The sequence below is a fragment of the Saprolegnia parasitica genome, assembly GCF_000151545.1.
Source record: "Saprolegnia parasitica CBS 223.65 unplaced genomic scaffold supercont2.16, whole genome shotgun sequence".
Classification (NCBI taxonomy): domain Eukaryota; phylum Oomycota; class Saprolegniomycetes; order Saprolegniales; family Saprolegniaceae; genus Saprolegnia; species Saprolegnia parasitica.
In genome coordinates, this window is record NW_012156410.1 from 549,332 (window position 1) to 560,857 (window position 11,526).

Sequence of the window (11,526 nt, forward strand, 5' to 3'; positions counted from 1 at the left end):
ATCGAGTATGTCCGCCTGCCAGTGTGCGCGTTACTTCGTGTCCATTGCAGGCTGTAGAGCGAGAGATGACGTCGGCACCTTGATATTTCGTGTTTCGGATTCGTTGGCTCAACATTCTCGCGAAACACCGCAGTGTCATCTCATTGGTAGAAGAAGCCCGTTTTCATTGGCGTGCCCTCATGTGCTTTGCAAGCAGCGATTTGCATTGCGCGGAAAGAGCTGCCGGAAAGGCAATCAACGTCCTCGAAACGTCTTTGAGAGGCCAGAGTGCTTGTTGGCGTAGCTGTACTGTAAGGTCTCATTCTCCCATTTTCTCATCCAAAGTCGTTGGAAATCGACAGCGTCCAAGGGTATGGTGGACGCGTCACGCTCCCTCTAGTGCTCTAGTACATACCTTCTTCGTCCATGTCAGTCCATCGCTACCATGTTTCTGGTTCCTCGGTCGGCTATCGGACACCATCTTGCTTCGTGTCGTCGTCTTTCGCGCTGCGTGCCGCGCGTTGTTGCTGCCAGACGGCCTCGAGGTGAAAAGAGTGTCGTCGACTGCAGATCGAGAACCATCAACAATCGCGACTTGGATCCTGGAGCGGAACACTTGACGCGCATGGTGTAGAGTCGTGGCGCGTCGTCTTCATCGAGAGCTGCGAGCAATCTTGCTCGTGGCAACAACAAACGCGATTCAAGATCGACACACAGCGAGCAAATCGGCCGTCGTTTGCGTGATCAGACGTCGCAGCTCTTTGAAGCAACATTTCGCTCGTCGAGACCCTTCTACGCGCCGACTGTTCAATCGCGCGGACAGGCACGGCTGCGTTGCCCAAGGGTTCATGAAACTTTGACGTTGCCACACACAAAAGTGACGAATTCCCGTATTCAAGTACGGCAGTTACATACAGGGCATGCCGGTGTCGTGGCAGCGCCATGTGGACTTATGAAAATTACGTTGGGCGACGCCAAAGCAAGCCCACACCCCTGAGTGGAAGATACCGAATGGCAGGCGGCGTTGTATGGAAGTCATGCCTTGCGTATGCCGTCCCATGACACAGCGTACGAGATGCGATGACACGCGTGTACTTATCTTGGGCAATTTTACTCGTGTCCCAGCCACAAGGCATCCATCCACCGACTGTCTTTTCCGACGGGGTCTCCGACGGTGCGGAATCCGACGGCGTCTACGAACACTCGTCTGTGAAAGAAATGAGTGGCCCGTCGCCTGTCGACGCGGCTCGATCGTTCGGCTTGTCGACTTGTGGACTGATCACTTTTCAACTTTCCAACACAGCGAAATGAAGTTCCTGACGATTGCCGCTGCGTTCGCCGCCACCGCGCTCGCCGGCGAAGGCCACGACCACGGCGACCACGTCGACTGCAGCACGGAGCAAGCTACGGCGATCAAGACCTTCTTGGAGTCGCCGCCGCCGGCAGCATGCACCAGCGTGTGGACGGCGCAGCCGACCCTCGAGCAGCTTGCCACGTATTTTGAGAAGAACCCGGCGTCGGTCGCCAAGCTCTGCGCGAACGCCGGCTGCAAGACGTACTTTACCAGCATGGCCGCGCTCCCCGACTGCATGTACATGATCCCGAAAACGACGATCGAGGCCAACTTCAAGGATGGCGCCAAGGAGGCGCTGGAAGGCTGCACTAGCTCCAACTCGACGGCCCCCACCAACGGCTCGACGATCACGACGCCGGCGCCGACCGCGGCCAAGTCCACGGCCCCGACGTCTGCCCCGACGCCCAAGCCGTCGTCGGCCAACGCGCTGGCGGCCATTTCGCTCTCGGCGGCCGTCGCCACGGTGGCCGCGGCCCTTGCGTAATCCAATCGAACGTCCGACTGCAAACTGGGTGCTGACGACGCCGTTGATGTCTCTTTTCTCTTCTCAATACAGTGCATTTCTAACGTGTTTTATCCACTGTTTCTCCTTTCGAGGCGACGTCCATGGCTCGTACTGTAGAAGAATGTTGCTGGCAGCGTCTCGCTCTCGCGGGTCGTCGCATTGACGAGTGATCTCGCAGCGGCGCGCCTGCGTCGTCCGAGGCAGACGGTTCGTCACCCAATTGAGCGATACTTGAGAATGTATCTTCTTTTTGAGATACATACGATACATTCCATTTCAATGCGTTCCTAACTGGGCCGGTCGTGCGCACTTAGACGAGACCAAAATGGCCAGTGGCAAGTTGCAACACGATGAGCGTGCAGGAGATGGCTGCTGCGCTCGCCGTGGCTAGTGGCCGCCAGCTCGTCGACGAGAGGGCCGGCCCTGACCCGAAAGAACCGGTCGAGATGATCATGCTCTACACGGTCGCACTCGCGCTCTCGTCCAGCATGTGCTTTGTCACCTGCCTCACGGTCTTCAAGTGGGCGTCGGTCACGGCCAACGCGTGCCATGGCACATTCTTCATGTTCTTCGTGAGCAAAGGCCTCTGGTTCTTCGTGCGGCTCGTGTACACCTTTAGCATCTACCTCAATGGGCGCGTGCCCAATCTGCGCATCGCGACGATCCTCTTCTCGCGCGTCGTGTCCGACTCGTGCACGATCGCGGCCTGCTCGTGGTTCATCGCGTCCGTGTACGAGCTCCAGCGATGGGTCTTTCGCCCGCGCTCCGCGATCGAGAGCCGCCGCGCCATGCGGCGCTACAACCTGACCTGCTACGGCCTCGCACTCCTCTATCTCTTGCCGGTTGGCACGGTGAGCTACGTCGAGCTCACCGAGCACGACGAGCCGCAAGAGAACGACTTGACGGCGACGTTGTATTACACGGCGATGGTCATCTTCGTCATTCGCCTCGTCTCGATCGTATACCCGATGGGTGTCGCGGTCGCCTTGCACCTACGTGGCGACGACATCAAGGACAGCATCGGCGACGCAGTCCTCGACGGCCACTCGTTCCGCAACATTCGGCTCGTCGTGACCGTCTTTTGCGTGCTCAACGTCCCGTTCTTGTTTGTCGACAGCCACCTCTTCTCGCTCGACACGATGGGCTCGTCCACAGCCGTGATTTTACGCGCGTGCTTTCGCATGCTGCCGTACTCGAGCGGCGCAGCCACGTCGTTCATCATGGGCTATTACCTCACGGGCTTTGATGAGTTTTACAAGGTCAAGCGCGAGCCGCCGACGGTCCGCGCCCACGACTCGGCGTCCGCGTCCTTGGCGTCCTTTGAGTGCCACATGACGATCCGCAACCAGCACTCGTTCTTTGTCGTGTCCGATTGAGAATACCATGTATAGACTAGTTAGATAATGAATCTACAAATTTTGATAGGACATATTGTCCACAATTCTTCCAGCGCAAGCGCCTCTCGAGCACGAATACTACATGTTACGCTAGACGTCGTACTTGGCGAGCAACTTGGTCGCGTCGCGCAGCGCCTTGAACTCGAGGTTGTTGCCACTCGGATCCTTAAGAAACATCTTCCACTGCTCGCCGGCAGTGCCTGCGTAGCGCACGTGGGGCTTGATGTGAAAGGTCGCACGCTGGGCGGTGAGATGCTTGGCGAGCCACTGGAACTCGGGGACGCTCAAGCAGACGCCAAAATGCGGCATCGGAATCTCATCATGGGCTACAAGCAACTTTTAGTGGCGGTTGACAGCAAGAAGGACAAGTGCGTACCCACGGGCAAGTCGACGCACCTGTACGTCGGGCCGGCGTCGTGGACCACGAGCTGGTGTCCCCACATGTTGTAGATCTATTCGCATCGGATCAGCCGCGACGTCGCAATATGGCGTCGCAGGAAGACCTGGTACTGAGCGGTGCCGTGCCCTTCCTGGAGCGCCAGGACGGTGCCGTAAAAGTGCTTGGCTACGAGACTCGGTCATAGCGTGGAGCCCGAGATACAGTACGCACCTTCTTTCATGCTGTGAATCGGCACGGCGAGATGGAATGGCGCGATCGGCGCCGCCTGCTTCCCGTCGACTGTCTCAGGTCTCGACATGCTCAATTGGCCACTGACTGGCCCATGGACGTGCGTGAACGCGGCGTTGGCTAAATATATACCGCGGACGATGGCGCCTCGCCAACGCCGGAGGCTAAACTTGTCCTGCGTCGTATGCTTGCTCCAGGAAAGATGACTAATCCAGCGTTTTTTCCAGCGACATAGCCCTCGTTTAAACGTCATACCGAACTATCTATATCACCCTAGTATCAAGTTCGTATCGACCTTGTATCAATATATCAAAATGACAACATTGCGAAAGACATGAAAGCAAAATGGCATTACGTCTCGCTATAAGTTGCAAACATGGCGTCTGGGTTGACGTAGGCCTTGAGCTCGAGGCTGTTGCCGCTCGGATCGCGAAAGAAGATCTTCCACTGCTCTCCGGGACGCCCGGCGTACCGCACGTGCGGCTGGTGCACGATATGCACCCCCTTGTCGTACGACGCGACCCGGTCGCAGAGCGCATGAAACACAGGGACGGTCAAGCACAAGCCAAAGTGGGGCATCGGCACGTCGTCGTGCTCTAAATATGTAGCTGAGGGTTCCGACATGTTGCGAGTGTAGTGCTTGTACCATTGACGAGCTCGAGAGCGCGGTAGGTAGGGCCTGCGTCGTGGAGCACCAGTTGGTGGCCATACATGTTGAGCATCTGACGAGGACAGTTGCATGGGCGTCGGAGGGCAGAGTCGAAGCGGTTGCACTACCTGCCAGTGCTTGGACGACGCGCCGTCCGTGCAGCCGAGCGCGTCCTTGTAAAACGAGGTGGCTACAAAGCAAGCGCTCGATTTACGAATAGAAGCGTCGGCAGATTACCGAGCGGGAGATCGTGGACGGCAATCGCAAGGTGGAACGGCGGCATGTACGCACCACTCGACGATGGCAACGCGGGGCTCATTTTGGACGCGATTTGGAAAATGACGGATGGGTTGCAGCTGCCACGTTTTCAGACGCGGAAAGTTGAAGTGCGCGCGGCGTGACCGAGGCGGGCGCGCTTCACGTGCTCGAACTTGAAAATGCTATCACGCACTACGAGTAGCCAGCGTTGAATTTCTTAAGTTGCGCGCGCCTTGATTTGCTTGTTGAGGCGCGAGAAGGAACCTGGTTCCTACCGTACAGTACATCCTTTAGCATGCACGGAATCCCGATCAGACGCTTGGACGAGAAATGATCGCTGGACTAGGTCGTCTCTGGCAACGATCGACTCGGGTGGCAATCAGCGTAGCAAGGAAATCGTCACTCGCAGTCCATCATGCTCACAGCGGTAGCAGGGCGCAGTACAAATGACGCTGATGAGCGTCTACACTGTAGAGCCGTGCTATCACTGCGGAATGATGTGAGTGATAGTAGACATCTTGGAAGCGTCAAGCGGCAATTTCGTTAGGTTGGCGTTGAAATTTCCTCCTCGTTGCTGACTCGAGAGGCAATGGCGCCGGTCGTTTGATCGAGCCATTCCATTGACATGGTGCTCGAACCTAGATAAATAGATAGCTCGTGGACTCATTTGCCTTCTGCAACAAAACTGTTCGAGCATCTGCCTTCCCATGGTTCGTTGGTTTCTGGTCACATTGCCAGAGGCAAACCTCATTTAACCATCCCACGCCAGGAGCCCTATTATAGGCCAAGTACTATATCCGAGTGGCGTCGCTGGGACTCGAATTTAAACTTGGATCTTTCGAGCTCGACGTGCAAGTACATCGGGTCGTCCATTGCGCATGGCAATCGAACCGAAGCATCGTCCGGACCCGCACCGTGGAAGCCGTCGCAGCTCTTGGGACGCCTGGACGTCGAGGCACTGGACTGCGTCCGACTCGGGTTGGCTATAGCACGAACGCTGTTTATGGATGTTATTTGTGAATTGGCGGGCTTGCGAGGCGGTTCAAAACCATTCAGATCGGTGAGAACCCGAAATCTGGAGCATCCAAGTCGCTGCCGCTTGGCCCGATGGGACATCACGGCTCTTTTACTTTCGCGGAAATGAGCACTCATTCAGAATCCCATATCAAACTGCCCGACACGATGCCACGTAGTAACTGCGTAGTAACTTTGATTCGGTATCTTGCGCGCAAAGTAACGGTGCTCTTTCGAGGAATGCGTGGCCGTATACTTGCCTCTTAACCCTTTAGAGGCAGCCCACATGCCTCGCAATAGAGCCGAATTCGCCTGCCGTAGCACGCTCGACGTTGTGCAATGGGACGAGTGCGCTCGGACGCCGCGTCTTGGTTTGTAGGAAGGGCCATGTAAACGCGTTGGTGCCTGCAAGTGCAAAACTGCGCGTGCGACCCCTCCACGCGCTGTTGCAGCTTGGGCCCGCAAATTGCCACGTCGGACGAGCGCAAGCGCCGAACCGGTAACGCGGTAGCAGGCCAGGCAGACGAGTGGCTACCGATTACGACCAAGTACGCAGATTCGTCTTTGATTCTAGTTACTTGAAACGGAGCTTGCACCGCCATAATTGCTTTGACAGATGTTGCACGCTGCCACCCGTACGACACCATCTGCTGGTCCACAACCAGCGGCAGCCGCACAACCTGCTCTATCCAGACCAAGCTGTGGGCTGTGGACGCAGCTGTCTCAGGGACTTGATTGTGTGTGTTTTAGAGAGACTACGACGCTGGTGTAGTTCGGCTCTTGGCAGGCCCGTCTCGGTCGTTGCAGGTTCATTTGGGATAGTTTGTACTGTTGACGACCGAGTTTGCAGTGGTCCACCGAATCTGATGAGATTCAAATCCATGCACCATCAAATCTTGCAGGGACCTGTAATGGGTGTCGACCGTCGCGCTGAGGCAACACAACTCCAAGCAGCTACATGAGCCTGCATGTCATTTTAAAATCGTGCCCACGTCACACACAAGTCCTGTAAAATGAAGCTCGCCTCCTGTCTTGTTGCGCTGGCGACCGCCGTCGCGGCCGAGGAGAGCCCGTCGTGGGTCGGTGGTCTCGGTACGATCCACACGATCGCCGACAACTGCATTGAAACAACGTGCACGTGTGCGCGTACCACACTCGGAGCCGGCAGCTCGGCGCCAGTGCGGCCGCGGCGATCGCTGTCTCGTCCAACTCGATCCCGCACCTGTCGACGCTCAACGTGACTTTTTCCGTCGAGTCGCCGACGCCCAACGACCGCATCACGGCCTACTGCGCGTCCAGCGTCAACAGCACCGTCGACAGCGACTACATGGACTTTCAGCCGACCAAGGGCGCCGCCAGCGCCACGCTCACCTTTGGACCGCTCGTCAACATGCGCTGCGACTACCAGTTTCGGTACCAGAAAGAGACGAGCCCCAAGACGTTCGTGACGGTCGCGACGAGCCCAGTCGTGACCATGACGGCCGGCGTCACCGAGCCGCTCCAAGTGCACATTGCACTCACCGGCAAGACCGACGAGATGCGCGTCATGTGGACGTCGGGAGCCGTCGTCGGGCCGCGCGTGCGCTATAGCATTGCCCGCGACAACTGCGGCGATGGCGACCTCGACAAGACGGTGACGGCCACGAGCAGCTCGTATGCAGCCTCCGACATGTGTGGTGCGCCGGCGTCGACGATGTCTGCCCAGCGCTTCATTCCTGTCGGCACGCTCTATGACGCCGTTCTCAAAGGCCTCCCGCCCAGCGCCAAGGTGCAGTACCAAGTGGGCAGCGACGTCGGTGGGTGGAGCGACGTCTTTGCATTCACCATGCCGGATATCATGTCGCCCAAGCCGTCGAGCTTCTTTGTGTTTGGCGACATGGGCACATGGACCACCGCGACGGGTGGCCTCGGGCTCGACGGGCGGTCGCTCTCGACGGCCAAGCGGGTCGCCGACGACATGGCCACGGGACAGTACGCCGCTGCCTTGCACATCGGCGACCTCTCGTACGCCGACAGCGTCGGGTACATCTGGGAGCAGTTCATGGCGCTCGTGCAGCCGATTGCCGCCACGTTGCCGTACATGGTGAGCGTGGGCAACCACGAGTACGCGTACACGTCGTCGGTGCAGGCGGTCGATGTTTCCGGCGAGACCAAGTGCTTCTTTGCGTCGCCCGAGATGGCGAAAGCGAGCTCCGGCGGCGAGTGCGGCGTGCCAACCGCGCGCCGGTACCACATGCCAAGCAACGGCAACGGTGTCTTCTGGTACAGCTTCGACCTCGGGTTGGCCCACCACGTGGTCGTAAGCAGCGAGCACGACTTCAACGCGGGCAGCCGCATGCGCACGTGGCTCGAAGCGGACTTGGCCGCGGTGAACCGGGCCGCGACGCCGTGGGTCTTTCTGCACGTCCACCGCCCCATGTACGTGTCCATCGACACCAAGAACGACCAAGCGTACAACAAGCTGTCGCAAGCCGCGTACGAACCGGTGCTGGCCAAGTTTGGCGTTGACGCAGTCTTTACGGGCCATGTCCACAACTACGAGCGGACGTGTCCGGTCCTCGGCGGCGTCTGCAAGGTCGACGGCGACGGCAAGGCATTGGCGCCGACGCACATCATGGTTGGCACGGCCGGCAAGCTCTTGGACGAAGGCGCTAACGTGGAGTATGCATGGAGCGTCGCCAAGAAGCACGAGTACGGCTACGGGCGCATGCACCTGCTCAACGCGTCGCACGCGTACTTTGAGTTTGTGCGCGATGTGGACGGGGTCGTCTCGGACGACGTCTGGCTCGTCTCGGACCACAAATGGGCGGCGTAATCGTTTGCGAAGAAGAGAGCATCATGCTTACGTCGAGTTTGTCTTTCTATGATCCTTAAACTTCTGGTGGACAGAACGAGCGTCCAGCCAGATGACTCTAGGAGCGCGTGGATGCATGTGCTCTTGCAGAAGCTACGGTTGGCGCGGTCAGGAAGAGCCTACAGCGAGGACATTGCGCGTGCTCGCAGAGTCGGTGGCCGCAATGAGGTCATATAGCGGGATGACACCATCGAGGCCAATGAGCCGCGGAAGGAGCACATCTCTCTGAGCTCGGGCTTTGGCCAAGCACTTCTTTTCCGCTGGTAGAAGCACTTGCAGCAGCGTGACGATGTGCTGGAGCACACTGCCGTGTAGCTTGTTATGGACTTGAAGCATCGTGGTGATGGCGCCGACAACGTTGGCGTCGACGGCGCGGCTCGGTGCGAGGCCACTGCGAAAGCACGTGGTTGCCACGTCCAAGCAGAGCGTTGCGACATCGAGCTTGGCAACGTGCCGCGTCCAGATCGCGGTCAACAAGGGCAGACTGCGCGGGTCGTCGTGCAGACACTTGGCGTGCAGGCTTAGGAAATGCTGCCACACTTGCACGTACGCCGCCATGAGGTCGACGTCGCCGAGGTTCGCATCACGGTCGCGCCCCCACACCGTCAAAAATCGGCCTTTGCCCACGACGTGGTGCAGCAGCGGCCGCGCCGTCATCCACTGCACGAGGTAACGCAAGCATAGCCGCTTGTCCTGGGACGACGCCGCGTGCGTAAGGACCTCGAGCAGCCAGCGCAGGGCCTCGGCAACGAACACTTGGTCGCTCGCGGCACCTACGGCATCGAGATCTTGAGCCATGTGCGTGGATTGAGACAAATCAACGCACTCGCAGTGAGGATGGCGGCCCATAGCTGCATCAGCGACGCAAAGAGACTTGGTTTTGGCGCAACCATGACCGCCGTGGTTGTTAGCTTGGCGATGGCACCCTCGGCGACAAGCATCGTTGCGGTCTCGACGTCCTTGGCGACGCTTGACCAGAGCGCAATCACGCGGCTGAGCTCAAACTCATTGAGCGTCTCGAGGCGAGTCAGTGGCAGCAGCAGCTTGGCTTTGGTGTACTTTTTTTCCAAACTGGCTACGATCGACGCCGACAGGCTCGCTCGGTCGCCGAGCCAGAGCCGATAGCGTTCGCAGCGTCGCAAGTGGTCGAGTGCGCAGTCCGGGTCGTTGGCCGCCAAACTCGACTTGGAAGCCTCCAAAGACGCGCTCAGAATGACGAGCCCGCGCTGCACAAAGGCTGCTTCGGCCGCCAATGCAAGTCGCTGGTCCAAAACACGGTACACCTCTTCATGGGCGTCCTACACCGAAATTCGATGAGCCCTCGAGCACCCGACAGCCGAGTCGAGTACATGGGACCAGGCGACGTCACGCGACCCGAGCGATAGCAAAAGCTGGCACGGGGCAAAGTGGGCGGAGGCTTGGTAGCGCGCATAGGACGCCGTCGCGTCACTCGCGAGGGCGAGGGCGCGGTCAATGTCGCCGGCTTCAAACGCGTCCTGCGCCGCCGAGAGACCATGATTCCCCAAGAGCAGATGCTCAAAGGCGCCGATGCACTCGGCGCGGGTGTCGCCGGCGTGCTTGTAGGCGCCAGCGACCGACGCCATGAGCGCGCGAGCCGGCGAAAGCTCGAAAGTGGACGGCGCAAGCAGCAAGGCAGACAGCGCGTGCATGCTCTCGTTGGCGGCGTGGCGCTGCGCCTGGCGCCGTGTTCCGGCATCGTGCTCGAGCTGCTCGAGCGCGCGCTCGACCTCTTGGAGCGCGGTCACGTGCGCTTGCCGCAAGTGCAAGCTCGCATAGTGCTTGTTCTCGACGTGCTGGAGGAGGTCTAGTGTCCGCTTTGTCGCTTCGTCGACGTCGCCCGCGGCCAAGTGCTCGTGCGTTGCTGAAAGGAGCGCTTGGAACGCACTGTCCTGGCTCGTATCGAGGCGCATCGAGAGAAGCTTGGCGGGCGACGTCGGGCGGCTTACTGGCGGCGGCAGCGGTGCCAGCGTCCGCTTCTTCTTGAGCTTCTTGGGCGGCGACACAAGACCCAGCGCGCTCTGCGAATTTGGCAGCTCCTTCTGGGCGTCGGCCAGATGCGGCAGCGACTGGGCGTGCCCAAGGCCCGGCAACGTCGTCCGCTCGTGCATGCTTCGCCGTCTAATTTTACCGGCCCCCTCCGATTGACAAGTCTATCTATCGGGAATATCCATTTACCCAACGATCTATCTATCTATCTATCTATCTATCTATCTATCTATCTATCTATCTATCTATCTATCTATCCATCTATCCATCTATCTATTTATATATTTATATATTTAACTTTCTATTTATTGATCAAGCTACACTGTAGCTAGCTACCGACGACACACGACTGCGCCACTCTGCAGAAATAGGTCAGCACCACTGGGAAAGAGGAAGCTTGAGAGTGTACACGACACCAGCAGGCTCGCGATGACGCAGTCGCCGCTTCAGCCGAGAGAAACAAGCTGGGCACTCAATCTAAAAACCGTCAATCATAGTATCCGGGGATATGGGAGTGGTTCAAAAGTGGGTGATGAATGAATTCTTGAATGGGTTTTATAGCAGTGGAATGCGACGCCTCTGAACCTGCCGCCCAACAATGACACTGCCGCGTCCAAGGGCCAAAAAATGCTTTCGAACAATCCTTGCCACGCCATCTCGATCTGTCTCAAACGCGTCCAGCCAGGGGCGCGCCATACAGTAATCGACATGCTACTTCAGCTCCAAGTTAGCCATTAGATACCATGGTGTTGAAGTACACGTGCCCAAAAATCTATCCACTGTGAGCTTGCGCCCATTCACAATCTATCGGTATATATCTTTTTGGAAGGGAACGCACGTTTTTCAAAAAGTTGAAATCAATTACCTGTGCGTACTACAAG

The 11,526-nt window shown here is 58.2% G+C and overlaps 6 protein-coding genes across 6 annotated transcripts; 3 read left to right on the forward strand and 3 right to left on the reverse strand.

Annotated features, from left to right (window-relative positions):
- The first annotated feature begins 1,277 nt into the window (after positions 1-1,277).
- SPRG_04975 (hypothetical protein) lies at positions 1,278-1,904 on the forward strand. Its single transcript, XM_012344113.1, has one exon. It carries the CDS (start codon positions 1,287-1,289, stop codon positions 1,815-1,817), a length of 531 nt encoding a protein of 176 aa, XP_012199503.1. The 5' UTR covers positions 1,278-1,286; the 3' UTR covers positions 1,818-1,904.
- Positions 1,905-2,166: 262 nt separating this feature from the next.
- On the forward strand, positions 2,167-3,267 carry SPRG_04976 (hypothetical protein). The gene has a single exon (XM_012344114.1). The coding sequence runs from the start codon at positions 2,189-2,191 to the stop codon at positions 3,212-3,214; it is 1,026 nt and encodes a 341-aa protein (XP_012199504.1). The 5' UTR covers positions 2,167-2,188; the 3' UTR covers positions 3,215-3,267.
- Positions 3,268-3,325: 58 nt separating this feature from the next.
- SPRG_04977 (hypothetical protein) lies at positions 3,326-3,933 on the reverse strand (the record flags this gene model as incomplete). Its single annotated transcript, XM_012344115.1, has 4 exons — positions 3,326-3,561; positions 3,612-3,687; positions 3,739-3,800; positions 3,846-3,933. The coding sequence occupies 4 exons, from the start codon at positions 3,931-3,933 to the stop codon at positions 3,326-3,328; spliced, it is 462 nt and encodes a 153-aa protein (XP_012199505.1).
- A 281-nt stretch (positions 3,934-4,214) lies between these two features.
- SPRG_04978 (hypothetical protein) lies at positions 4,215-4,831 on the reverse strand (the record flags this gene model as incomplete). The annotated part of the gene is made up of 4 exons (XM_012344116.1): positions 4,215-4,459; positions 4,510-4,585; positions 4,641-4,702; positions 4,750-4,831. The coding sequence occupies 4 exons, from the start codon at positions 4,829-4,831 to the stop codon at positions 4,215-4,217; spliced, it is 465 nt and encodes a 154-aa protein (XP_012199506.1).
- Positions 4,832-6,797: 1,966 nt separating this feature from the next.
- Positions 6,798-8,599, forward strand: SPRG_04979 (hypothetical protein; the record flags this gene model as incomplete). Its single annotated transcript, XM_012344117.1, has 2 exons — positions 6,798-6,916; positions 6,964-8,599. 2 exons carry the CDS (start codon positions 6,798-6,800, stop codon positions 8,597-8,599), a joined length of 1,755 nt encoding a protein of 584 aa, XP_012199507.1.
- A 109-nt stretch (positions 8,600-8,708) lies between these two features.
- On the reverse strand, positions 8,709-10,800 carry SPRG_04980 (hypothetical protein). The gene is made up of 3 exons (XM_012344118.1): positions 9,988-10,800; positions 9,465-9,936; positions 8,709-9,411 (listed from the first exon to the last, which is right to left on the reverse strand). The coding sequence occupies exons 1-3, from the start codon at positions 10,765-10,767 to the stop codon at positions 8,747-8,749; spliced, it is 1,917 nt and encodes a 638-aa protein (XP_012199508.1). The 5' UTR covers positions 10,768-10,800; the 3' UTR covers positions 8,709-8,746.
- Between the last annotated feature and the right edge of the window lie 726 nt (positions 10,801-11,526).